This window comes from Nuphar pumila, chromosome 15 (assembly GCF_984573655.1).
Source record: "Nuphar pumila chromosome 15, dmNupPumi1.hap1.1, whole genome shotgun sequence".
Classification (NCBI taxonomy): domain Eukaryota; kingdom Viridiplantae; phylum Streptophyta; class Magnoliopsida; order Nymphaeales; family Nymphaeaceae; genus Nuphar; species Nuphar pumila.
The window spans coordinates 27,234,227-27,260,185 of record NC_143263.1 but is presented as its reverse complement, the minus strand read 5'-3'; the positions used below and the strand labels follow the sequence as shown (position 1 = coordinate 27,260,185).

Sequence of the window (25,959 nt, the reverse complement as noted above, 5' to 3'; positions counted from 1 at the left end):
GATATCATAGAGGTTTTGGTAAAACAATCCAAAATCACTTTTGGAGAGATTCGAAAGTCTTTCATGGAATCAATTTCGAGTTAGATGTGTAATAGACCTGGATGCATGAGATCCATATTTTATATCAAATCGTGTATCTCTGATACAACCTTTAATACATGTTTTCTATAAAAAAACATTTTTTTATATTTCTAAATAATATTTTTAAAAAATCGATTTGGTGAGATTCTTAGGTTTTGATTATGAATCGTGTGTTGATCATAGCTATAATGATAAGCGGTTTAGTTCATGCGTGTAATGATGACATGACGAGTAAAAAAATATTTAATACATGTATTCAGATTTTTTATTAAAAAGCCTTCATATGGTATATTTACATTTTATTGATATATTATCAGTCCTCCAATCCTATTTTGACAAAATTTGATAAGAGTGGTTGGTGAACGTCACCTTGTGTTGGGGCGTTGCGAGCTCAAAACCCAATTGGTACATTGTATAACTGGTGGAGGTCTGCCTAACCACATTTTGCCTGTCCAAAAAAAACAGGATGTTTTGAACTATTCTAAACAATATCTTCACGATTAGTTATCGACTTTATTCAGCGTCTTAAACATCCACAACCATGACAAGAAACAACTAAATCAAACCACCTAATCATCAAGTGTGAAAAAAAATAAAGGTCATGGGTAAGGGGAGAAAATAAAAAGAATCATCAAGAACCTAAGATTCCAAACATACCACAATTCAACATGAAAAAATAATTAATCTGAAAAACTAGAGTTCGCCTCTGCATATTCTAGCATACAAAACTGGCTCATCTGAAACAATAAAAGGAAGTAAAGCTGTCCCTCAATAAAAACGACAATCTTAGATTTGAATCCTTGCCCCCATTTTACACAGCAGGATCCCATCCTGATGGTGGTGGAACAACATCCACATCAGGAGCCGTTGCCAGTGGTGCGGCGGCCACGTCCCATCCATCACCGGAAACACCAACTGCAACACCAGGAGGAAAAACAAGGTTGGCATACTCCAAGAGAAAGAAAGCCAGCAAAAGATAAAAACTTATTTAGAAAGAAAATTTATTCACAGGTTTGATATAGACACTTGCCAAATGAGTACTGCTTCGTAAAAGACTTCTAAAAGATGAACAAATGATGAAGCATACCTGGAGCAGCAGCCCACTCAACTGGTGTCACATCAGGAAGAGGAGCAGGGGCAGCATCCCCGCCCCACTGGGCATTACCAGGCCATTGATCAACTGGAAGGCCAAGTGTTGCTGCTGAAAAGTCTGCTGCACCATAATCTGGAGCTGCAACAACTTCCTCCTCTTCGTGCTCTTTGGCTTCCTCAGGCTCCCTATAGAAAAACAAATCGACCTGCAGCTCGAGAATATGTAAATTATTAATGCATGCTGCCGAAAATCAAGGGAATTCTCAACTTTTAGTGGCCTGCTTCAAAAAACAAAATTACTTCCCAATTTCTACACGTCTCATCAGAGTAGGAAACTAGAAAACCAAAGAGATCCAGGAGTTAATGGCATCCAAATACATCTTAAAGATGTGGAAAATCTTTTTAAAGTTGCTTCTGTGTGAATACTATGGATGCTTTTCAAAGTCAAGCACGTCTGTATCTCCTAATAAAGCACATAGAACGATAGCTATGTAGTTAAAATCCGGCCTAGACTACTGAAGTCAAAGCCTTACTGACTAGGAGCCTAGGTGAGTACCTAGATGAGGGGGACACCAAGGTTGATATTTTATCATTATTTTTTTAAACATTATAATCATGTTTTGGTTGTGTATTTTTAAAGTTTTTAGTGTTTTTCAAACTTTTAAGTTTTTATGTTAAATAATTATATATTTTTTGTGGGTCTATTACACAATTTAACAAATATTTATTTAGATGGGTTTGATTGTTAGAAATGAAATTATGTTTTAATTGTTTATGTTTGTTCTTGAATTATGTGTTTGTTTCAGTTTAGCTTCATAAATTGTGTTGAATATGTATTTTCTATTATTTTTATGAATTTATCATAATTTTTTCTTTTTTATTGTTTTCTTTTTTCGGTCCTGACTAGACCGATTAGTTCTGCCTAGGCTCCAACTAGGCCTTTTAGGAGACTGGTACCTAGGTGCCGACTAATGCTTTTGATAGACATCACAAAAAAAAAGATTAAAAGATACAAACTTTGTTTGCAAGAGTTACAAAAATAGAAAAAAGAACTGTGAAAAAGGAACAGAAGAAAAAAGCATGATTGGTCCACTTCATGGTTGGTGATTTCCAGTTATATGTAAATGTATACTGTTATTGTATGCTTTTCTGATTAAAAAATATCTAATATGTAAATGCACAATGCTATCCCTATAAGATGCTAAGGCCACAAAAGTAAACAATAAGAAGCTTGAAAAGAAAAGAGGAAAGATAATCTATATGATTCAAAATTACAAATGAAAACTAGCAAAGGCTGAACAAAGATGCATGCTCCATACCATAACATCCCATTTGTGATTAGGAGGAATTGTACCCCTCATCTGCAGAACCATTCTGGCTAACAACCAGAACAGACAACCAATGCTGTGCTTTCCTTTGTTATTAGCAGGAATGCCAATATCCACATACCGCATGGGTGAATCTGTGTCACAGAAAGCGATGGTGGGAATGTTGCCCAAGGCAGCCTCCTTGATTGGCTGCAGACAAATTCTATTATAAGCACAACCAGCAAAGATCGAGTAAGAACCCACGTAGTAATGAAATCAAACTGTCAAACCTACCTGGTGATCTGTTCTGGGATCAGTAAGAATAAGGAGGCGTGGCTCATTGAATGATGTCTGAAGCTGATTAGTGAAGGTTCCAGGTGTATGACGCCCAGCAATTGGATGAGCTCCAGTGTACTGTGCAAATTTCAAAATGGCTCTTTGACCATATGGTCTTGCAGATTGGACAATGATGTCCTGAGGGTTCTCTATTGCAACAATAACCCTTGCAGCCAGCTGAAGTTTCTCCCATGTTTTTCCAAGGTTTATGATATATATTCCTAAGAATTTTGGAACAAATAATTAACATATTGCAGAGCAAAACAGCAGAAAGATCTAATTTTTAATAGTTTCATTTCGTTGATAATAATATGTGGTCTTCTAGCTATCTGCAGAAATATTAGAAAGGCTCCCCCCATCCCAAAAAAGAAAATGACTAACGATTGCAATCCTGACAAAATAGTTAAGCGATGAAGCCTTCAAAATGAACAGAACAACAACGATGGTCAACATATATTTAAATCCACTTCATATGAAGAGAAGGGAGAAATCAAAGACAAATGATAATAGAAAAACCTGAAAACAGAGAAAATGATGCAGAAGATACATCTTTTTTCAAGGCAAGATGGCGGATAACCCCCATGGGGTTCGAAACCCAAGACCTCTCAGTTATGATAGTCAACTTTACCATCCGCTTATCAAGTTGAACCCAAGTCTTCAAGCAACTTCATCACCTACCACATTTCAGGTACTATTTACATCACATTTTCATGCTAACCTAACCATTTGACCAGACCAAGCAGTTAACTTTTAAATGGTTATTAGTTCAGAAATCACTGAAAGAAGGAAAATATCTTTCACCACAATTAGGCTATATCCTCGAGAACATTTGAGACAACAAAAGATCGTGCGAAAAAGAAGTAACAATTGCATAACATAATTTTTCAGACGAGGATAAAAAAACACTAGATAGGATAATATCTCTAAGAACCTGGAGAACTAATACCAAACAAATTTAAAATATTAACACTTTAGCAATAAACATGACATTGCCTCTGTATTTTTAAATTGAATCCAGTAACCCATTGTACCTATGTAACCGGCACACACCACACGCCTTATTGGTCGGTGTACCCTTGTCGACAGGCATCGACACGGGGACAGGTAAAAGACGCAGTGCGGGTATGCCGTGGGTCGGGTCCCGCACTGATCCAGGTCAGTTCCAACCTAACCCAAACTATTTTTTTATGTCGGTGAAAGGCAGGAAGGAAGAAGAAAGAGGAGGGGGAGGAAGAAGAACAAAAAGAGAGAGGAGGAGAAGGAAGAAGAAGAAAAAAAGAAAGAGGAGAAGGAAGAAGACGAAAGAGGAAGAGAGAGAGAGAGAGAGAGAGAGAGAGAGGTGGTGGGGCTGGGAGCTACTTCTTCGTCTTCTCGTAATCCCTCGTGGAGAGAGAAAGAGAGAGACGGTGGGGAAAGGGCTTTATAGAGACTGGAGAAATGGGTTATTCGTAACTCTTTCCTCAGATAGAGTAAAGAGTTTGGGTCTAGATCCACATATGATTCAGGCCCAATCTTTTTTCTATCTCTTTCTCTCTTTCTATATATATAGAACTGAACATATTAAGCCCACTTTTCTCATTCTGCCCCATAGTTTGAAGTGTTTCATGATAGATCTGAACCATTAGATGTGTTTAGCATGCTCTATTTAGTGGGAATCAACTCTTGGATCATAATTTTTCAAAAATAATAATGCAATTTTATGAGCCAAAAAAAATTGATTCCTTTATAACCATTGATTTTGGATCACCAGAAAACCTGTATGCAGGTCAGATTCCAGTCATCCAAAAGCCGGTTCCCACTAAATAAAACCTATAGATCACATCTATTGTGTTAAATGTGAGAAAATACACTAAAAAACTACGATTTTGAGAGGGCAGAACGGGGTAGAACGAGAAAGTGGGCAGAACCAGTGCATTACTCATATATATAACCGTGTCCCAAAACCTCATTTTTTTTAAACTGCCGTGTCATACCTGTACCATATGACATAGAATTGTACAAATATACATGTGGGTGCCCTCATTAAATCCAATACAAATACCCGTTGCCCAAAGACGTACCCATGGAACAAAGTTGGTCTTGTTAATTTTGCAGATCACACAACAAGGATTTCAAAAGATCAGATTTTAATAATTATGAGACTGCATTGTGTTTAAATAGCATCAGGTGATTCATTCATATATATATATATATATATATATATATATATATATATATATATTAGAAAAATTTATGAAAACCCGCCTAATCTTTGACCTAATTACAAAGAGCAACATAAGTTTTTAGATTTTACGGATAGCGGCATGAGTTAAGAAAAAAACTCTCAATCACCCACCTCCTGATTTGACCAAACTAAAACGATGGTTAAGCATGATGGAATTACCAATTTACCCCAACCCTTTTGTTAAAACCAATTGAAACTGGACTTCCATTGAAGGGTCAGAAGCTCATCCACCACTTTCATTGAAGGATCTGGGCTTATGCCTAATGATGGCAGAGAAAAAATAGCTTCCAAAATTGTAAAAGCAATAAAAGTTGGTTGTGCTAGACACAGCACATGCGATTTGCTTATTGTTTTCAATTATGTCCATGATTAGAAGAACTCCACACCACACATAACCAACTCAATATTAGATAAATGTGAGATAGTGAAGATTCATTGGCATTTCCAACAATTCTAGACTCCACTTGCTCCAATAAGGCTCTGTTTGAGAGCCGGTGTTGGAGAGGAAGTGAGGTGTAATGGGAGTGGAGAAGAGAAATGCACAATGAAAGTGGAGTTATCAACTACATCCCTTTTTAGGATGTACATGAAATGGGGAGATGGGAAGCCATCTCCACTCTCATCACCACACCCATCTCCCAAATCCAAGCTTCCAAACAGAAGTGGGGTAGTGGGATTCACTGAATCCACGTTTCCCCTCCCAAATAGACCCTAAAAGAGTAGGTAAAAATAAGAAAGATGGAAATGCTAGCTATATGTGTCATCCAACATTCCCCTCCAAAACGTGTTGCTTGGTTGTGTGATCAATCAATACCAAATCTGCATCAATTACACCAAAATATTAAGAGTAGCTGAAGGTTCAAGTCTAATGGTAATCCGGAAACATACCCAACTCAAAATATGTACCAATTGCAATTTAAACTATGCAACTACCAAAGCATACTCAAACGCAAATGGCAGTAATTCGTTCACGCCCAATTAAGGAACACCCACAATGGACACCAACAATTTATAGAGGTCCTATAGACAGTTTGATAAATTGAGAACCGCTATGCCATAGCGGATTCATGACCTACCAATGACCATAACCAACCAAAAGGCTAAATTCATGCTAAAACACCGTTCCTTTTTCCTTTTTTCTTTCTACTTTGCAGATCCAATATAAAAGATAAAGAGTACAGAAAAGCACCAATTTTGAAAAACTCAGGTAAACTACCTTATCCATTACAGCCTCACATACAAGCATACAAATGGAGCCAAAAACTAAAAACTAACTGACATATGATTCTGTTAAGCTCAACTACATATACAAGGCCATAAAAATATATTCAAAATTACGTTTTTCAAAAAAAAAATCACTATATATGCATGTATCTATGTCTGAACATCACTAAAAGGAACGATAACAGTACAAGCACACAAGTTCAAATAAACCACCAATCAATTAACGTGTGTGCGTGTGTCTTCTTTTATTGGGTGCGACTTTAGTGTTCCTTCCCTAGGCCCCGTTTGATTTTTCTATAAAACGACGGGTAACGTTGATTTTATGTGAAAGAAACTCATCTTTGGCTCTCTGTCACTTCTCTAACGGGATCTACGGAAAGAACACCCAAATTTTCGCAAAGAAGAATAATAAGGAGAGGTAATATGGTGATGGAAAAGATACCGTCGGTCCTGCGCTTGAAGACGTAGCGCTCCATCTGGAAATCGCAATTCTTGGTGCCGAGATGGACGTCCGCCGCCAGCATCATCTGTATGTCCGCCTCCTTCTGCGTCAGCGTCGCCATTGCTGCCACCACACCACACCACACACACACAGAGAGAGAGAGAGAGAGAGAAGCGTCTGAAGGCGGAGCCCCTCTTATTCTTCTTCTCTTTAACCTGGGTGTGTTTAGGTCAAGTTTGTATGAAAATGCCCTTGATGATTTCCGTAATATCATAAATACCCTTCTCGTAGAATCGGGACGGACACAGTGGGTTCGATTTGATAACCGGGTCGAATCCATAGGATCCAAGCTACTTAGGGGGTGAATCAGGTTGGTTGGGTGCGTGTGCATTAGTGCATCCCCGACTCGTCAACAAGTCAATACATTCCTTACTAAGCCTTGGCCCAGGAAACCGGTCACATATACATGGGTAAGCTCGACAGGCCTGGGCCGGGCTTGGCTGGCCCATTGAGACCTGACCTGGGCTTAGCTTGGTTTATTCTTTAGACCTGGTCAACCCCATACTGGGTTTTTTCGCTGCCCAGGTAGCCCAAAACCTGGCCTATCATGGATCCATGGCCAAAAGTCCATCGGATATCCAACCCAATATCCACCTTTACTCAAACCTGAGGTCCAACTAACATTTGGAGCAAAATTCTTTCAGACGTTGGCCAACAAGGGTTCGTCGGGATACCCATAAAAAAAAGTGTATAATGTTTTCCTCAAAGGGTTTTACTTTTACCCAAATATTTTTAGAGGTGTTTTACCTTACTGTCTGGCTTTAGTGTCAATCTGAAGGCCCAGGATCGAATCTCACTGGCGCATGGGGCTGTTGTTGCTTTATCACGGTTGGAGCAGGTAAGTGACCCGGTTCTCGGTGAGGTTTTCCTTCGTAAAAAAAAGAAAAAAGAAAAAAGAAAACTAGTGACAAAATTAAAAACATTGACATTTAAAAGTCTGACATGATACTGAAAAAATGTGATATTTTCAAAAAATGATTTATTTTAAAAATATCTGCAATAAAAATAGTTTTTCTAGAGTTTTTTATATTATTCATATTTTCGTAAATGATGTATTATTTTCCATTTTTATATATACCAATTGTTTTTTCGGGAAGAACTAAATTTTTCAAAAATACTGCAAGATTATTTCTCACCAATATTTGTGACTATGGCTTTAACCACTCCTGTTTGCACGTGGGTCTGGTCCTGAACAGGCCAGGTCCACCATATTCAAAGCCGATATTGGAACCTCAGAGTTGGGCGTGGTTTCAGATTCAAGGATTAGAACCAACCCACCAGCCGTGATCGTCTGAACAGTGCAGACCCATGGTGGAGTCAAACGGATCTGATCCTGGCCCTATCATAATTAGTATGGACCTAGAACTGCCTGTAGAAGAAACATATCCAGGTCCTAATAAAGTATAAGGATGTGGCTCTGAATATGGTCGGATCATTAGCGAGGTTATAATAAAGTATAAAGGTGTGGCGCTCTATCTCTCTACATGTGTTAAATGAGTTTTTTAGGTTTTTTTTTTTTTTAAATTCTGACCTTAGAAATGTGATTTATGTACTTGATTTTATAGGAATCAACTCTTGAAGTGTTCGATTCCAATACATAGGTGGGTTTTTACAAGGTTCAAAATATCAATGATCCAAAATCTTTGTAAAATTTTGAGGCTCAAAATATCTTTTTTTTTTCATTGAAAACACATGATCCAGGTATGGATTCCTCGTAAATCAATCATGCTCAACCCATTTAGCATTATTCAATTTCACAGCTACTCATTTCTCTCTCTCTCTTTATATATATACCGAAAAACAACTACGAGAAGATGAAAATATCTTACCTAAGAATGATAGTATTGGAGTCCGACACTTTATTTATGATTGTATCCCACTTTTATACTCCACTTGGCACTTGGTCCGTGAAGTTTGAAGATGGATCCATTACATAAATTTGGACTACATGGAATAATCCTTGTTGTAGATATTGGAAGCTTCTAAAAACTTTAGAAGCTTGTTTGGGGAGGGTGAAATCATATACTTCTTTGATACTTTCAAAACTTTATGGAAATCTTGCTTCTTCCATTATGAAATCAAACTTTTACTAATGTTAGAAATGCAACTTTCATGCTAAAAAGAATATGCTTTTTAAAAGGTTTAATAACATACATCTTTTATACATGATGGACATTTTTGAACAAAAGGTTTAAAGATACATTTAAGTAAAATCCATAAGCTTCCTTTTTTTTATGCATTACTTCTTACTTTCATTATAGCTTCTTGCTCACTTTCTCTTATACTTCTTAAACACCTCACTTTTTGCATTAACACATTTTTTAAGTAATCTCTTCTCACTTCACATATCACTTCTGGTACCCACTAAATAAAGGTTGCAGTGGTCAATTTTTACTTATACTAAACTCATGTTAATGAGAAACGTGAAGCCAACCAAGGTGAGTTATGTCTAGTGCCAATCCTTTGTAAACAAACACTTGTATCATGAACTTGGCTATCCCTATAGAAAGTAAGAGTGTAAAGAAGTTGAGTCGAATTAAGGTAAAGAGAGTGGGTAAGTCTATAGAAGGATAGGGTCCTTCACTATGGACGGTTCGACTCATTTGTTCCCCCTCCATAAGGAGCCTTGACTTCTCTTTTGTTTTAGTAGAAGAGTGAGGGAGATGACATGTACAAATTTCATTTCAAGGGAGCAAACAAAAGAGCAAACAGAGGCAGCTTGAAAGTTGTAGAAATCTAAGAGTGAAAGTGGGCTTTACAACTTTGTGACTTGTTTGGTAGCTTGCTTTTGCGTCACAATCAATAGCTACAAAAAAGCATAGCCATGGCATGTTGCTTGTGCATTAGAGACCATAGTGACAAATATTGTGAGATTTACAAAAATTCTCATGTTTATTTTTGTGGATAATATTCTAAAAGTTAAAAATGGCAATTTTTTGTGAGATTTACAAAACATCATGATATTTTTGTTTGTGACAATATCTCATGAAAAAATACGAGATTTTATAAATCTTGCGATATATCGGCACAATGTTTGCCATAATGTAAACAAGGTGCGCTCTTGTGAAACGACCTCCACTGAGTATGTGCGAGTCTCGTGGTGTGTGTATATATATATATATATATATATATATATATATATATATATATATATATATATATATATATATATATATATATATATATATATATATAGAGAGAGAGAGAGAGAGAGAGAGAGAGAGAGAGAGAGAGATGAGGGTTTTGGGGAGAGAGTAGTGGTGGGTTTCGGTGAAGAGACAATCGGCGAGCAAGGGCTTCCGACGAGATGAGATTGAGAGGAGAGAGAAAATAGGGTTCGAAGGTAGGGAAGGCATCGACACCGGTGAGCTGGGCTTTCGGTGAGTGAGTGATGACAAGGAGAAACTCGCACGCATGCGGGCACATGCACATGAGAGAAAGAAGGTTTGGGGTGGAGGAGGCAGAAAGAGTAGCGGCGGTGGTGGTTTCTTACTAGGGGGCCACAAGGGAGGTTCGCAAGGCAGCAAAAGTTTTTTTTTTCTGGTAACGTCTAAATCATCTGAGAACAAACAGTTCAAGTGACACTAGTTCCAACAGCTTATAAAAAGGTTTGTCAAACACACAGTTTGATGGGTTTTTTATTCCATTTTTGCATGGCATATATAAAATTGGTAGGACATTCATTTAACGTTTCGTGCAGATGGCACGTGCTTGCATTAATGATTTTCTATTCAAAATCATTCGTTGATAAGTTTTGTTCACTCCTACTCTATAACAAAGGTAACAATGGATGATATGGTTAGTGAAATTGAAAATAGATTTTATATTTTTCATGTGAAATTGTGTAATTAGTTTATTTTTAATTGATTTTTTATTTTTTTATTTTTGAAAAATTATTTGATTTTTTATATTTTCTCAAGATTTACGAAAAAATATTCAAAAAGCACTTGTCATATGCTTGCTAGCCGTGCACACTAAGAGAAAGCACTTTCTTGTTGTATTAAGCACAATGAAAGTATGCATACATTTAAATTGTTTAAATTTTGTTTTGTTAGGAAATATCAAGTTCAAGATCATGTTTGAGCTTGTCATAAGAGAAACATACTAAGTTTGAACTTGCTTTAATTTTGTTTTTTTAACACTCCGATCTAGGATGTCTTGAGTCTGGGTTCGTGGGTATTACTTCTCGAAAAGAAAAATGCAAGGTAAGCACAGAGAAAACTTGGCATAAATTATTTTTTTTCAAAATTAAAATATCAGCATTTTATAACCAAGGTGATATCAATTACATCATCCAACTCAAAATCACATGTTTACATAAGGTTCAATAAACAAGAAGTGAAGTAAAAGTCTCATCACGTCTCTCTAGCTATCTGCGAACACCTGTGGACGAAAGCCATTATGTCGACTTGCCTCAAGTCGATCTCCTGAAACCTACAGTTGTAATTATTAAAGGAGTGAGTCTAAAACTCAGTAAAGAATAATTACAAATAATTTAAGACTCTCACTTACAACTGTAATGGGCTCTAAATACCTATTTTTACTTTAGTTTTTATCACAGAACATATAAGTTTGTCTCTTTTAATTTCTTCAATTAACTTTCTCAAACTCACAAGTTAGCATTCACTAATATACTGGATTGATTATACTGATAATAACTATTTATGGGCATACCAAGCTTTGTAGAATACCTCAATTCTACGATGTTGGACAGACTATAAACCACTCTAAATGATCTCGACCGGAATCACTAGATACTGTAGTAAAAAGGACCCACTAGTAGCTGGCATGATAGTCAAATTGAGAAGCTATATCTGTCATTAAGGTCCGTGGTTCATGCTACATCTTGATCTGCCTAGAGTCTCACTCACTGTGTGAAAATAACCCCTAGGATATTTTATGCAACTCTTTCTTTCTCACGTGAACTATTTCAAGTTCATTTTCTCTCTATCTCAAGTAAATTTTGTAGAATATTTTTAGGGTTATGATATTTATAAATATTTAAGCATGCAAAAGATGTAGTGTCTCTACATTAATAAATCATCAGTGGCCCACACTTATGACGACTCTTACTCTGATGGCTATCAGGTTGCCCTTTCTATCTGTCATCTCTTCTGGGATTAAGTTTAGCATGCTAAGATAACTTGAATCTCACAATAAGCATAACTGAAAGAAGGACTCAAGAAAATTACTCAAATATTCAGTTATGTTTTTATGTATGTAATTTTATGTTCTCAGACTGAATATATATTTTTGTCTAAAATATAATATTTTTCTAATTATGCATATCATATTGAAACTCGAGAGTACATGAAATCATTTTCTGCATGATATCTAATTCATATGCATTCATTCTATCTCTCAATGATGTATAATTTCTAAAAATACAGTTACATAACATGCAAGGTAAAGACTACATTCTCAAGTATATATAATTTCATGCAACTATCTCATACATGTAGACAAAAGCATTGTTCATTATTAACTAGACATGCTTATAATATCTCTTATCTTGAATGCAAGTGCTAAACTCTAACCTGCGGTCGAGTCTCTCACAGTAGTAATAATATGATCTCATCATCACACAATTATATTCATATTAATAAATATACATTCTCTATATTTTATCAAAATATTTCTTTTGATATGGTATGCCAGATCTCAATTTATGTGCTTCTAATTTGGTCAAAATCATAGGACAAACAGATTTTTTTCTATGACATGAATCTAACATACCAAACCTCACTCAATTCTGAGTTTGAGGTGCAAAGTTATGACCATTTACTATTTTTTTTTGAGTTTTTACTCGATATAGATTTTACAATTTTTGAGCATTATATTGAGTCCGAACTTAAATTTCAAGCTTATCATTTTCATATAATCTCACATTGACATTTAGTGGAGTAGATGATTTTGATACAACGACAATCAATGAAGAAATTATTTCAAAAGAAGCCAATCACGAAAAAAAGACACGATGAAGATGGCCTTGAAATGGAAGTTTGTTTTAGTTTCCATTAGTGCTCCCATGCTCTATGTTGTTTGAGAGCAGTGATGTTCTTAAAACACATAATTGGGAAAGGAGTTGGCAGCTCCATTAGTGCTCTCTATCCTCACGCCTCCATCCAATACCTATAAGAGGATGTTTTTGGCAACTCTATCCTTAACACCAAATTTTGGCAAAATCATATTTTAACAATACATAAAAATGGTGCTTTCATCTCAATGCAAGACTCCCATGTGGAGCCTTAGAATTTGTTTTTTTTTTGTGAGAAGAGATGGAGGCGTCTAGATGAACACCATTTTTTTTAATAACAGTGCTGGAGAATTAGACTCCCCTCCCTTTTTCAAACTGCCTTTAACCCAACCCTCTGGCCTGTTCAAACTACCAGGCAGTTATTCAACCATCGGTATACCAGTGCAGTTCGAACTTGCAACGTCCCAGCACATGGTGACTTGCACAAACTGATCCTACCAGATGGTCAGAACCCCCGTTGGTAGATGAACACCATGTTTGAAGTGAAAGGTTTTATGAAGTAGAAATAATAATGTTTGAAGAAGAAGTTGAGGAAGCCCATGAGAATCAACCAAAAGCATCAGTGACAAAAATAAAGTTCATATATAAAAGTATAAACCAAACCATATCAAGTTGTATCGAGCCATACTTGTTGCTTGAGCTTGGCTTGAATACTTTTCAAGCTTAGCATGCATTATTAGCTTAACAAGTTGAATGGGATTGGATGAAAATAGATGAAAGAAAAGAAAAAAGCTTAACAAGTTGAGCTCAGACTAGCTTCTAACCCAAGATATCCCTTATGATAGGGTAAATGTGAACGGTTAGGATGAAATACTTGTATTTTGATTCTCATTTTTTTTACTGTGGCTTATTGAACGTCTCTAATTTTGACCCTCTAATTTTCAAATTTTTTGAACATCTATGCTAGAAGATACAAATTTTGTGCTGAAACCCATTTTTCCAACATTATAAAACCTGAATATGTTAAACTTGACCTGTTTCAATTGTGACCCCTTAAACCCAACTTAGACCTATTTATTGGAGCCAAAATTTTGACCTATTTATGGGATCAAAAGCCTTAATGTGAGGATTATATAATTTTGCTTCTGAAGGACAACCCCATATGTGCATGTAACTTAGACATGGTTTCTTACTTGTCCAACTCATAAGGAGTTATTGAGACAACCTTAGTAGGGACCTTGTTTAAGACATGTACAACTGTTCACAGTACTTCACTCCATAGGGTAATGAGAATGGTTGAGTAGTTCAACATTATACGTACCATTTCTTTAAGCGTACAATTTCTTCTTTCAGTTACACCATTTTGGTATGCACTTCTCAGCATGGTGTACTGAGGGACAATTCCTTCTCCCCTAAGAAATCACGCTAATGGTCCTTCATGTTGTCCCATCTCAGTGAAACACCTATAGTACTCGCCACCTTAATCTGATCTGACTATTTTTATTACGTCCTCTGTTTGTTTCTCTACTTCTTTCTTGAAGTCTTTGAAAATATTCTAGACTTAAGATTTTTTAAGTAACAAGTAAAGATACATGTATCAAGAGTAATCATCAATGAAGTTGACGAAGTACCTTTTTCCTGTATGGCAAGGAGAGAAGGGTCCATATACATCCGTATGAACAATTTTCAACTTGTGATTGCTCCTTTTGGCACCTTTCTTGTATGTGTTGGTTTGCTTGTCCTTTATGCAATCCAAATACGGTTCCTTAACTATGAAATCAATGGATTTAAGAATCCATTCTTTCATAAGTCATTGGATCCTATCTTTAGAGATATGACCTAGACGACGATGCGAGAGCATATCAGATTGTTCATCTAATAAGCCACATTTATTGCCAATCAACATATTTTCCGAGGAAAGGGTTTTATAATTTTGGACATTAGTTTCCAGACAATATAATCCATCACATACATTCGCAGAACCAACAAGAACTAAATTCTTATAGATAGTCATTTTTGAATTTTTAAATTTAAAACAATATCCAATGGAATCCAGTTTTGATACAAAAATGAGATTCCTGTTGTAAGTTGCTACATAAAATGTATCAAATAAGTCCAAAATAAAACCATTTTCCAAAATTACTCTGCAGGTTCCAACGACCTTAACATGTGAGCGCATATTATTTTCTGAGAAGATGCTTCTTTCACGATCCGTTGGTTCCCTTCTATTCAGAAAGACCTGCAAGGTGTTGGCAATATGGACAGTGGCACCCGAATGAATCCACCAACTATTAGTTGGAATGTTGATCAAATTACATTTATGAGAAACGAATAACAAATTACCTTTTTTTGCCAGCCAGTTCTTGTGCCTCATGCAGTCTGCCTTTAAATGTCCCTTCTTCTTGCAAAAGAAGCACATGATAGAAGATTTTTTATGGGACTTGGTGCCTGACCCGTTGGACACAGATGTATCTGAGTCCTCTTTACCTTTTTCTTAATGACATTCTTCTTTGGTCCATGCCTTTTGTGACCTTTATGAGAAGATACGTGAGCACTATATATCTTCTCTCTTTTCAGTCTCTGTTCTTTCTCAATATACTTGGACATCAAGTCATTGAATGTCCATTCGTCATTATGTATATTGTAAGAAATCTTGAAGGGTCCATATTCACTAGGTAGAGAAGTCATTATTAAGTGGATCATGAAGGAATCAGATATGCAGACTTTTATGTTATTCAATTGTGTTGCTATATTTCTCATTTCTAGAATGTGTTGTCGGATATTTCCTCCACCGATATATTTCATAGATATTAATCTTGTCATCAAGATGCTAGCTCTTGCTTTATGTGAGCTGACAAATTGTGCCTCTATAGCTTCCAGAAATACGTTTAGTGTTTTACATGTGTGTATGATGCTCCTAATATTCTTAGCCACACGAGACTGCAGAAGCAGTAGGCTAAGTCTATTCGAGCGCTTTCACTTATCAAAATCAATTTTTTGTTCAGCTGTGCTATTGTCAGTTAACGACAGACTCAGGCTTACGCAAGGCTAAATCTAGATCCATATAACCTAATGTGAATTATACAGTTTTCTTCCAATCACTAAAATTCATTCTATCTAGAAAAGGGATAAGACTTGGACCATCATAAACCATAGAATTGGACATTGTAAAGACAAAAGGACATTCATAAATATTCATGCACATTCGAGATTTGAAAAGATAAATGCAATAATAAGACATCTTTATCATTTACACTTTTCTAGGCAAGTGATAGGGGTCATTATGATCCCACTTTGGTGAGTACCCATAACACGCAAATGCACTTCGCCTCCCACTATTTGCTAAAACTGAAAAGACATGTAGCCATAAAGAAGTCAACATGGCATCTTTGGGTGCTACATGTTTCATGTGCTAGAATACACTCTTTTCATTTTATCCTGCTAGACTTTGAACATGACATCATTGCCTTTGGGCAGTTCGTCATTTCATTAAGTCTGACATAATTTCAATATTGACTCATTCCATTATTGGTACAGAGTAACTTAATTAAGCATACATTTGATCACTTTGGTGATTACAAATGCATCTTAATCAAAATTCAAATAACATACTTTATGTCAATATTGTTCGTATGATGTACAAAATATATATATTTTTTAAACATAAAGGTGTAAACACTCCTTAGGCTCTACTCGCTCGAACCAAATAGGCCACAAACATCAACTTAGATAAAGAAGTGATTTTTTTCGTTATCCTTTTTTACATGAAACTCAAACACTTTAACTTGTGTCTGAGCCAAACTACTAAAGAATACAAAAATATCAAACAACTAAACATATGTTTTTTTACTTTTTGAGCTCATGAATGTAATGATGTTCATTTGCTTAATTTTTTAAAAATAACACTGTGCATATTCATACTTATAATTCAAAATAAACTCTAACATGCATCTATCGTTATTTCTTTGAAATCTACATAGATAAGCTGCTGCAATCATGTATTCATTGTGGTGATGAATACTGCGCATAGAAAAAGATAATATGGATGTTCAATTGCTGCAAGGTCATAAGTCATTCACACCAATGACTTTATTTTTATTATTAGGTTTTTTTAGCCCAGGTGGGGAAATTAAGGCCCCCTCCTCTTATCACACTTACCTAGTGGATTTCGAACTTGCAACGCCCCCCATCACATGGTCACGTGCACAAAATGCTTCTACCAGGTGACTGAAGCGCCTTGCTTGGTGGCACAAATAACTGATCATAAGCTAGGGATATAGATAGGGGTGTCAGATATAATCTTTATAGGACCCAGGTATAGTTTTTCTTGATTAAGGCACTGAAACCAGTGCCCGCACCTCAAAGACAGATCCGGATTGGACTCACTTGAGTCTGAACTGGATGTGACCATTGACACCCCTTTCAGAGATAGAGAGAAAGGATTTTTTCTGTTGGTCGGAGACTAAAAATGCCAATGGTCTTTTTGATTAACAAAACTTGTATGACCTGGATAAGGTTATTTTTCTATTGGTCTTGGTCTTAGGATCCTAATTCTGGAGACTAAAGAAGGCCAAGTGTTTCTTGGAAAAACAACTCTGTCTCACTCAGGACACACATCTTGACCGGTTGATCCGGTCTCCTGACCTCTCCCTCTCCACGAACCCGTGACAGTTAAACAATACAAACGGCCACCCCTACTCTTTGGGGCCATTACAGTCTGTCCACGCCCCTCTATATCAACCCTCCCTCCTCCCTTCCCCCATTACCATCTTTCCCACCTTCCACCCCCATCACCCCTTTCACCACCAACAGGGTCAGTACTGCATTGACGGGATCCGGTCGCCTTCACTGCTCAAGTTCGTCCTTCCGGCGAGGCAGCACCAGCAATGGCACACAAATTCTCCGCCCTAGCTGTGGTCTTCCTCGCCGTCGTGGCCTCTGTCTCTGCGCTGGCCCCCGCTGCAACCCCGGCCTCCTCTCCCTCCCAAGCTGCCGCACCATCCACGGTAAACTCTAACTCTGCGGCCCCGACTCCCTCAGCTGCCACCCCAACCGCCTCTCCCACCGCTGCTCCCACTGCCACCCCCACTGCTGCCCCAACTGCCACACCAACCATCTCTCCCACCGCTGCTCCCACTGCCACCCCCACTGCTTCCCCAACTGCCGCCCCAACTGCCGCCACCCCCGCCAAAGCTCCCGCCAAATCTCCTGCAACGTCGCCGGCTGCCACCGCACCCGTCTCCTCCCCCGCCAGCTCCCCTATCTCTGACACCCCAGCCGGTGCTCCATCCTCCACCGTCACCACCACCTCACCTGCAGCCGGACCGGTTTCCAACGGAGCTCCTTCACCTGATGATGATGCATCTGAAGCACCGGCTGGCTCACCACTCCCCAACAGCCCACCGAGCCCACCGGCAGTCAGCATGGGACCATCCTCTGCAGTTTCACCGGCACCCGGAGCTGACAGCACCACCGGCGGCGCTGCAGCCACTAAGGTTCAGGTCGCTGCCCTCTTCGGCATGGCTGTTGCTACCTTCTCGCTCCTTTGAGTGAGCTTCACTGTGTATGTGTTTTAGAAGCAGTGTCAAACTTGTGCTGCTGCTTCTCTCAAATTATGTATTCTCTCTCTCTCTCTCTCTCTTCCCCGTTGAATAGTCGTTAGAGAGAATATATATGATTACCCAGGGGCTTAAAGTATACATTTTAATTTGTGTTTCTGTTTCTCAAATATTTTCATCGCCACTTTGACAAACTTATTCATAAAATTTTCCCACGTTACCTTTAAGATGAAAAAGAATCCTATCATACGGCACATGATGCTATAGGATCCTATATCAATCCTAGCCGTTCAAATGATGCATCTAGGCAGTATATCATTAGTCGGCATTCACAGTGAAAATGTGAACTAATCCCAACTGTTGGTTGCATGGCTAGGTTCCATATAAAATGATTTCCATCACATGTCAATATGACGGGATCCGTGATGTGAGGGCAGATCAGGTGCAATGTGATTTCACCTGATCCCAATTTATCCCTGATGGTGCATTGCTCTCTCTCTCTCTCTCTCTCTCTCTCTCTCTCTTAGTATCTTAAAAGAAGCCAGACTGCATTGGTATCACAATATAATTCTCTCAAATAATAAAATTAACGTAATAACAATAACGGCACTGGTGCCCCGTCTCTCACTTGTTTTTCCAAAATTGTATTCTTTTTAGGGATGTCAATGAATTGGAATTGCGTTGGTTATCTGATCAAATAAAGGACCTGATTAGTGACATTCGGCAAATCCAGTGCCGTTGGATTCAATAATTGGGTTCGAATTTATCTTAATCCCATTGTGAATTCAAGCCAATCCAATGAGCCGGTAATCAACATGATTACATATAAAATATGTCCAACTAGCTAATCGAATGTAGATTAAGTATTGTTGTTTTTAATCTGATTCAAAGTATGAACTCAGATCTAATTAGGCAAGATCAAATTAGCTTTCGTTTCAAAGTATGAACTCGGCTATAATTAGGCAAGACCCAATTAAGTCAGATTCAGTATGCCTATATCCGAACCGAGCTCAACCCATTTACATTATGGAACTCAGTTTGTGTCTGATTGGCTCAGATCCTAGGCAATCACTGGTCTTAGGGATCCAAGATCATATGATGTCAAATTCCTTGGATCTCTGGTTTGACATCCCTCGGACTATAAAACCTTGGATTTATGTGGTTTTGGGAGATCACTCGTTTGTTTGAGTCTCATATATAATGGAGGATAATGGTCCACAGCTATGTCACACAGACTCGGCTAAGGAGGTGCCGCACCCGAGTCGACACGCCCCGACACGGGTGCGGACTCGGGTGCGGCTTCGGACTCGGCCCGGACTCGGTCAACACCGAGTCAGACTCGGTCAACGAGTCCAGGCCGAGTCCGTCTACATTTTGAACTCGGTCAACTTTGACCGAGTCCAAAAATGTCCCTAAAAAATCAAATTTTTATATTTTTTATTTAAAAAATATATATATAAAAAGAGGCACAGACTGTGACTGTGCTGCAGTCACAGACTGTGACTGTGCACAGTCACAGGCTGTGCAGTGTGCACAGTCACAGACTGTGCACAGTCTGTGACTGTGCACAGTGCACAATCGCACAGTCTGTGACTGTGACTATGCACAGTCACAGTGCTGTGGACTGTGCCTGTGCACAGTCACACTGTGGCATTTTAAAAATAAAATAAAATAAATACATTTTGTGCATCCATGCGACTATTGAAGAAATCCAATACCTAAAGAAAAGAATGTTTCAGTTAATAAAAAGGCTTCCATCTCCATGATATTTTAAACTAGAAATTATTTAACACACTTAGTAAATTTTGAGAAGATGAATCACAAAAATCTCACATAACAGGAAAAGTCAATACCGTATAAATGTTTTCAACAAGCTCAATAAAATTATATATATATATATATATATATTTTGCCGAGTCCCCGTGTCCAAAAATTTTAAAATTGTGCCGCACCCGTGTCGCACCCGCACCCGCACCCATGTGACATAGGTCCACAGTTGGTTGGGTCCAGAATCAGCGAAAACCATGTGATTGGATCTGAATCTTGGGATGGCATAAGCCCTAAAGGCCCTGGTCTCACAACAACATGCTCAAAGCTAATTTAGCACGATTTTTTCAAATAAAAAAAAATCGCAATATGTAAGTTATAGTATTCTAGAATCATGTCCACCTTTGAATTTTACTCAAGCCCGCAAGTCTCTCCCATTCCATGTCTACCTCAAGTGAGGTCCAACAGCAGATGAAGGGTAATCGGGTGCAGTGGCACATTGCATTTGTACAATGTGATTGTACTTGATCCCAATTGTGCTAGATGCCTGTGAATGTGTGGTAAATGTGGGTCTTTTTTCCCTTTGTCTAGCGAAAAGAAAAAAATAATAATATGGGGAATATGAGAAACCCTATTATATGTATATGTAGTAGAATAGAAATGTGGATGCCATCTTGATATGAAGGAATATGAATCCAAGTTAGACACAAGGAATGTGTTCGTAAGACAGACAAATGTTGGTACCTGCATATGGTATGTGCAACAAATAAAAGTGATTAACCGCAAAAAATCACCAGAGAATTAATTATGACAAAATTCAAAAGGTTAACCCATATTAAAATACTACCCATGTGCGTAAAGCATATGATAATGAATGCTGGAGTACCACGGACTACATTGGATGCATTGCAGTTTACCTTTGGTAAGATGTCTATATCTTTTTTTTTCTTAGAAATGTTTTTTTATTAGTCCAATTGAAAACCTCCTCATCACTCATGGCACGTTGACAGGCCCATGTTGGTAAACCCTTGAGGTCCTCCCTACGGTAACAAATGCACTCAATTTTCGAATCATAGTTGTCCCATGTCAAGTGACAAACCACAGTTGCTCCTAGATAGGAAGTTGTACTTCTTGTGGCTTTATCTCATAAAAATTTGTCCTAAAAAGTAACTAAAATTTTCAACCAGCAAATGAATGGCAATGGTATTTAACACTCATCATCATACAAGAATGATACATGTTCCTGATTTTGGAAACTTGGCAACATTAATTTATTGAATAGTAGATTAAGTTACAGAGAAGCCCTTGTCTTTATAAGTGCAAGAAGATCTTCTTAGGAGGTTCATCATTTTTTAGATGGATGCTTTGCATTTTTTGTTTTGCTGTTGGAGTATGATGCAGGGCACAGCTTCGATCACAAAAAAGAAGAAAGGCAAGAAGAAGCCAGAAGAGTACTAGGTAAGGGGATCTAATTTGGATCTTGATAGATTTATTTATTTTTATGCTTTATTGGATTTGTTAAGATTTTGGATTTATCTGAAATCTATCATAATATTATGATTTTATCTTTTCACATATAAACACTTTATTTTGGAGCTTTGTAATTAGTTTTTGATGAATTATTCTATACTCTGATTAGTCTCGCTCTTGCATTTTCTCTAAACCCTTTCAACTCGTACATAGCTTACAGTTCATAGTTTGGTAGATTTTTACGAATCAAGCAACTACTCATTTGCATCAATTGGTATCAAAGCTCAAGTTCATACACTCGTCCATCATAATGTCACAAGCTTCCTAAAATAATGTTGTTGAGACTGTAGAGGGGTGCGTTGATTGGTTGGAGAATGTTATGTGCGAGTTGAAGGAAAACATGCCAAACTTTGACACATGACGTCTAAACAAGAGGATGGTGACAATGTTGATGGCACAGTTTGGATCACACAATGCCAATCAAAATCTGCCCAATAAAATGCGATCCATGGTGGCACATCAAGAGATCAAAGTTCATGCCGTGGCCGGAGATTTGTCCCCCTCTGAATCAAGCGGTGGGACGGGCGTTTCCTCTTGCCATGTTAGGGTCGTGTGGGAGAGGCCTCCCGACGCTCCTCATAAGGGAACAGGTTCAATAATGACCCAGTTCCTCTGATCTGTTTCACCCTATCAATCCGTGTTTTATTTTAAGAACTCGGTTCCCACTAATTTGTTGCCATATGATGTCTGTTTGGAACTGTTTTTCATTCCACAGCACCCAGATTGGAACTTAAACCAATATTTCAACCCAATTCAACTCCAAAATCCACAGCATTCAATGTTTTTACACCCTCTTTTGGATCTAAGCCTGCCTGACTCATAACTTGTGTGTAAATTGACCACACCCCAAACCCATATTTTAAACCTTGTTTCTAACCACTCATATAGTTTGGATTCATTTGAAAACTTTTTTTTGTCACCCAAGAGATTATAGGATCCATATACTTTTGGTACTTGGGGCTTCTAGAGATCGGGTCCCCACCATTGTTACACCTCCATACACAAGGAGCTGCATCGATTCAACGGTTTGTATATGTTGCAAGAAATTGGAGGAAGTGCAACCGAAATCCAACTCGAGGACGAGTCTTATCCAACTCAGAGAGAATTATGCAGGGCAAAGTTGAGTCCGGGTCGATTACAAAAAAGAAGAAAGGCAAGAAAAGCTACGACAGTACCAGGTCCAGGATCTTATTTGGATTCAAGTAGATTCATTTATTTTATGCAACTTATTTGGATTTGTTAGGATTTTGGATTTATTCCAAATCCGTGGTAGGTTTAGGGTTTGTCTTTTTGCATATAAATACTTTATTTTGGACATTTGTAATTAGTCTTTTTTTTATAATGAATTAGTATAAACTCTGATTATTTTTTCTATTATATTCCCTCTAAAACCTTTCCCCTCTTAATTTGGTAGTGTAACGTAGCTCGTAGCTTGCTAGATTTCGAGAATAGGGCAATCGATTTGCATCAGTCTCAGTCGATTCCCTTTGTAGCTCTGGTCTTAATGATCTTTTTCTTGGTTGGCAGGTCATCTAGTTCGTCATAAGGCCCTCTGTAACAAATATTGTGAGATTTATAAAAATCTCGTGATGATAATATCGCAAGAAATTGCCTGAAAGTTTAAAATGACAATTTCTTGCAAGAATTTCAATCCGTGACAAATATCACAATATTTATCATTTTGGCAGATATTTATCGTGAGATTTTCATTTTTAAATGTGTTTTATTTATATTTTCCTATAAAAATTTAAATTTTTTATATTTTTAATTTATTTTTTATTGCTGAAATTTTGCGAAAAAAATGCAAGATTTATGAAAAATTTCAAAATCTCCTGACTCCCAAGATTTTGCCGTTTTAAACTTTTGTCACTATGATAGGGCCATATTAAGCCATCAAAGTGGAGAGCGGATCAGGTAAAACGGGGTATACAATGTTAATGTAAAGACACTTGTCCAATTTGGTACTCAAACTAGTCGTGGGTCCTACAACAGAGGATAAATGTTACTTGTGTGTAGGATGCTTTGTATAAAAAGTTTGCCTAACGGTCTCATCAAAGTGTCCTACGTTTAGCTAACCTGCCTAACAATCATGTCTACAAGTTCCTATCAAAAATAAAAATTCAAAATGCAAACTCAGGTTGCCGTTTCCTATTGTAAAACTGTTGGACAAGTTTGGACTTTGATTTTGTCTGGCCTGTTTGGTTTGTAAGATTCCATGGAATTGGGAGTTTGTTTCACATTCCACACGAAATGAACAATGGGCACCCACTTTTATTTTTTTTGGCTAGGCCAAGTGAAAACCCACTTATCACTGACAGCAAATTAGCTTGCTTTCCGTTGGTAAAACCGTCACCAACGGGGCAGACTTTAATGTTGAATGGTTACATGAGAATGGAGATTTGCTTAAATAATGAGGATAAACCGCCAATGGATGTTAAAACTATAAGGGCCTGTTTGGATTCAAGGAATCCTGAGGAATACAATTCAAGGAATTGAATTCCTGGAACCGAATTCTCAAGGAGTCCAATTTCTTTGTTTCGATAACTTTTTAAATTGGAATGAGATTCCCGGTCCCCTGTTTCTATTCAATAATGGAAACAGAATCTTTTTCTATGTTTCATGTTTGAGATTGATTCTAACTCATTGTCTCTCCTTGAATACGGCCCCCAAAGTAGGCATTCCAAATAAAAAAACCTGTTATGCAAAGCTAGAACTTGTCGAATGTAAAAGAGGCATAAATCCCATTTTCGGCAAGAGCACATTGCTGGGGAATTATAGTTTTAACGTCCATTAGGGCCTGTTTGGATTCAAGGAATACTGTAGAATTGGAAACCAATTCTACATGATTCCACATTCTCATGTTTGGGATTGATGCCTCTTTTGGATTCGAGATGAAATATTGAAGACCATTGTCATTTGTACCCTTCAAAGAACTTTCCCCGTTTTGCATGCCTTCACATAACACCGATCAGAATAGAATTCAAAGAAAACATTATTGTCATTAGCAAATTTACGAAAAGAGAAGATTTCTCGATACAGATGGTATATGTAAAATATCTTTAATGGTAGAATTGCAATCTGAAGTACCAAAAATAGATTTGCCGATGCTTTTGATTTGTAGACCACTGACATTGCTGATTCTCACTTGATCATTCCCTTGATATTTAGCTTGCACTGAGAGGGTGTTGAAATCAGCAGTGACGCAATGAGTAGCTCCTGAGTCAGGATACCACCCACTATCATCACTGTAATACACAACAACAGCACTATATGCTTCAGGTCTTGAAGAGTCCTTGTGAATCCCATAAGTTTTACATTGAAGGGCACCATGCCCTTGCTTGCGACATGCTTGACATATATGAGGATCCAGCTGCTATATAGCCTGGGTTCCCGCATGAATAACAACACTAGATGAGGATCCAGGTGGCTGTTGGTTGAAGTTATGATTCCCACTTTCAATTTTGACCTTGATTATTGAACCTGCATCTTTGATTATTCATCCTGTTCTGATTTCCACGATTTCCCTGGTTCCCATAGCATTGTCTTTGATTTGACTGCTTGATGACGAGATTAGCCATAGAACCGTCTGATCCATTAGAATCAAGCTCCTGGATTTGAGCTTCAAGGACCAAAAGCATGGCAAGAAGATCCGCAAGGATAATCATGTGTGTTTAAAGAGGTCCTTTGAGACCTATGTGTTAAGAAAACCACGAGCAAGAGACAACCAAAAGGAAACAAAGAACAAGAACGATCAAACAAAACACAAGAAGAACACAGATTTATGTGGAAAAACCTCTCCTCAAATCCGAGAGAGAGTAAAAAACCACGACCGCCCAGAGAGAAATATTATTACTCTTAACAGACAGTTACAAGCTGGGGAAAGAAAAGCGAGAATATAAACAAGGCAAGGGCGACAACCCTAACCCTAACCAAATCGGGTCAGATCCACTGAAAACCGGGTCCCAAACATAAGTCCCCCAAAAAATTTCTTCTTGGGGGGGGGGGGGGGGGTTGCCCCCCTATAACCCCCCGCCAGCGCCGGGGGGAGCCCCCGGACCCCCCTTTCTGCAAGGGAAAAAATAGTGAATCAGGCTCCACAACTCATCACTATGCCCACTCATAAGGTGTGCAGAATAAGGTGTGCAGAATAAGGTCGTCATCGTTTACTGGCTTGGACTCCATAGTCAGTTGGTGAGCAAGACTCTTGGCCTTATGAAAATAGTCTGTTGCGGAATTTGACCCCTTTTGAAGGTTAGGCAGTTGAGAGTTCAACTGTTGAATCTAGGCACGGGAGTAGGCAACATACATTCGCTTGAGAGCAATCCAAACACTACAAGTGGTATTCAGCCCAACCACTTGAC

The 25,959-nt window shown here is 37.9% G+C and overlaps 1 protein-coding gene across 1 annotated transcript; it reads right to left on the bottom strand.

The window, feature by feature from the left end:
• Positions 1 to 743: 743 nt before the first annotated feature.
• On the bottom strand, positions 744 to 6,885 carry LOC149814913 (small ribosomal subunit protein uS2-like). The gene is made up of 5 exons (XM_089989365.1): positions 6,707 to 6,885; positions 2,775 to 3,037; positions 2,493 to 2,690; positions 1,169 to 1,379; positions 744 to 996 (listed from the first exon to the last, which is right to left on the bottom strand). Exons 1-5 carry the CDS (start codon positions 6,825 to 6,827, stop codon positions 893 to 895), a joined length of 897 nt encoding a protein of 298 aa, XP_089845491.1. The 5' UTR covers positions 6,828 to 6,885; the 3' UTR covers positions 744 to 892.
• Between the last annotated feature and the right edge of the window lie 19,074 nt (positions 6,886 to 25,959).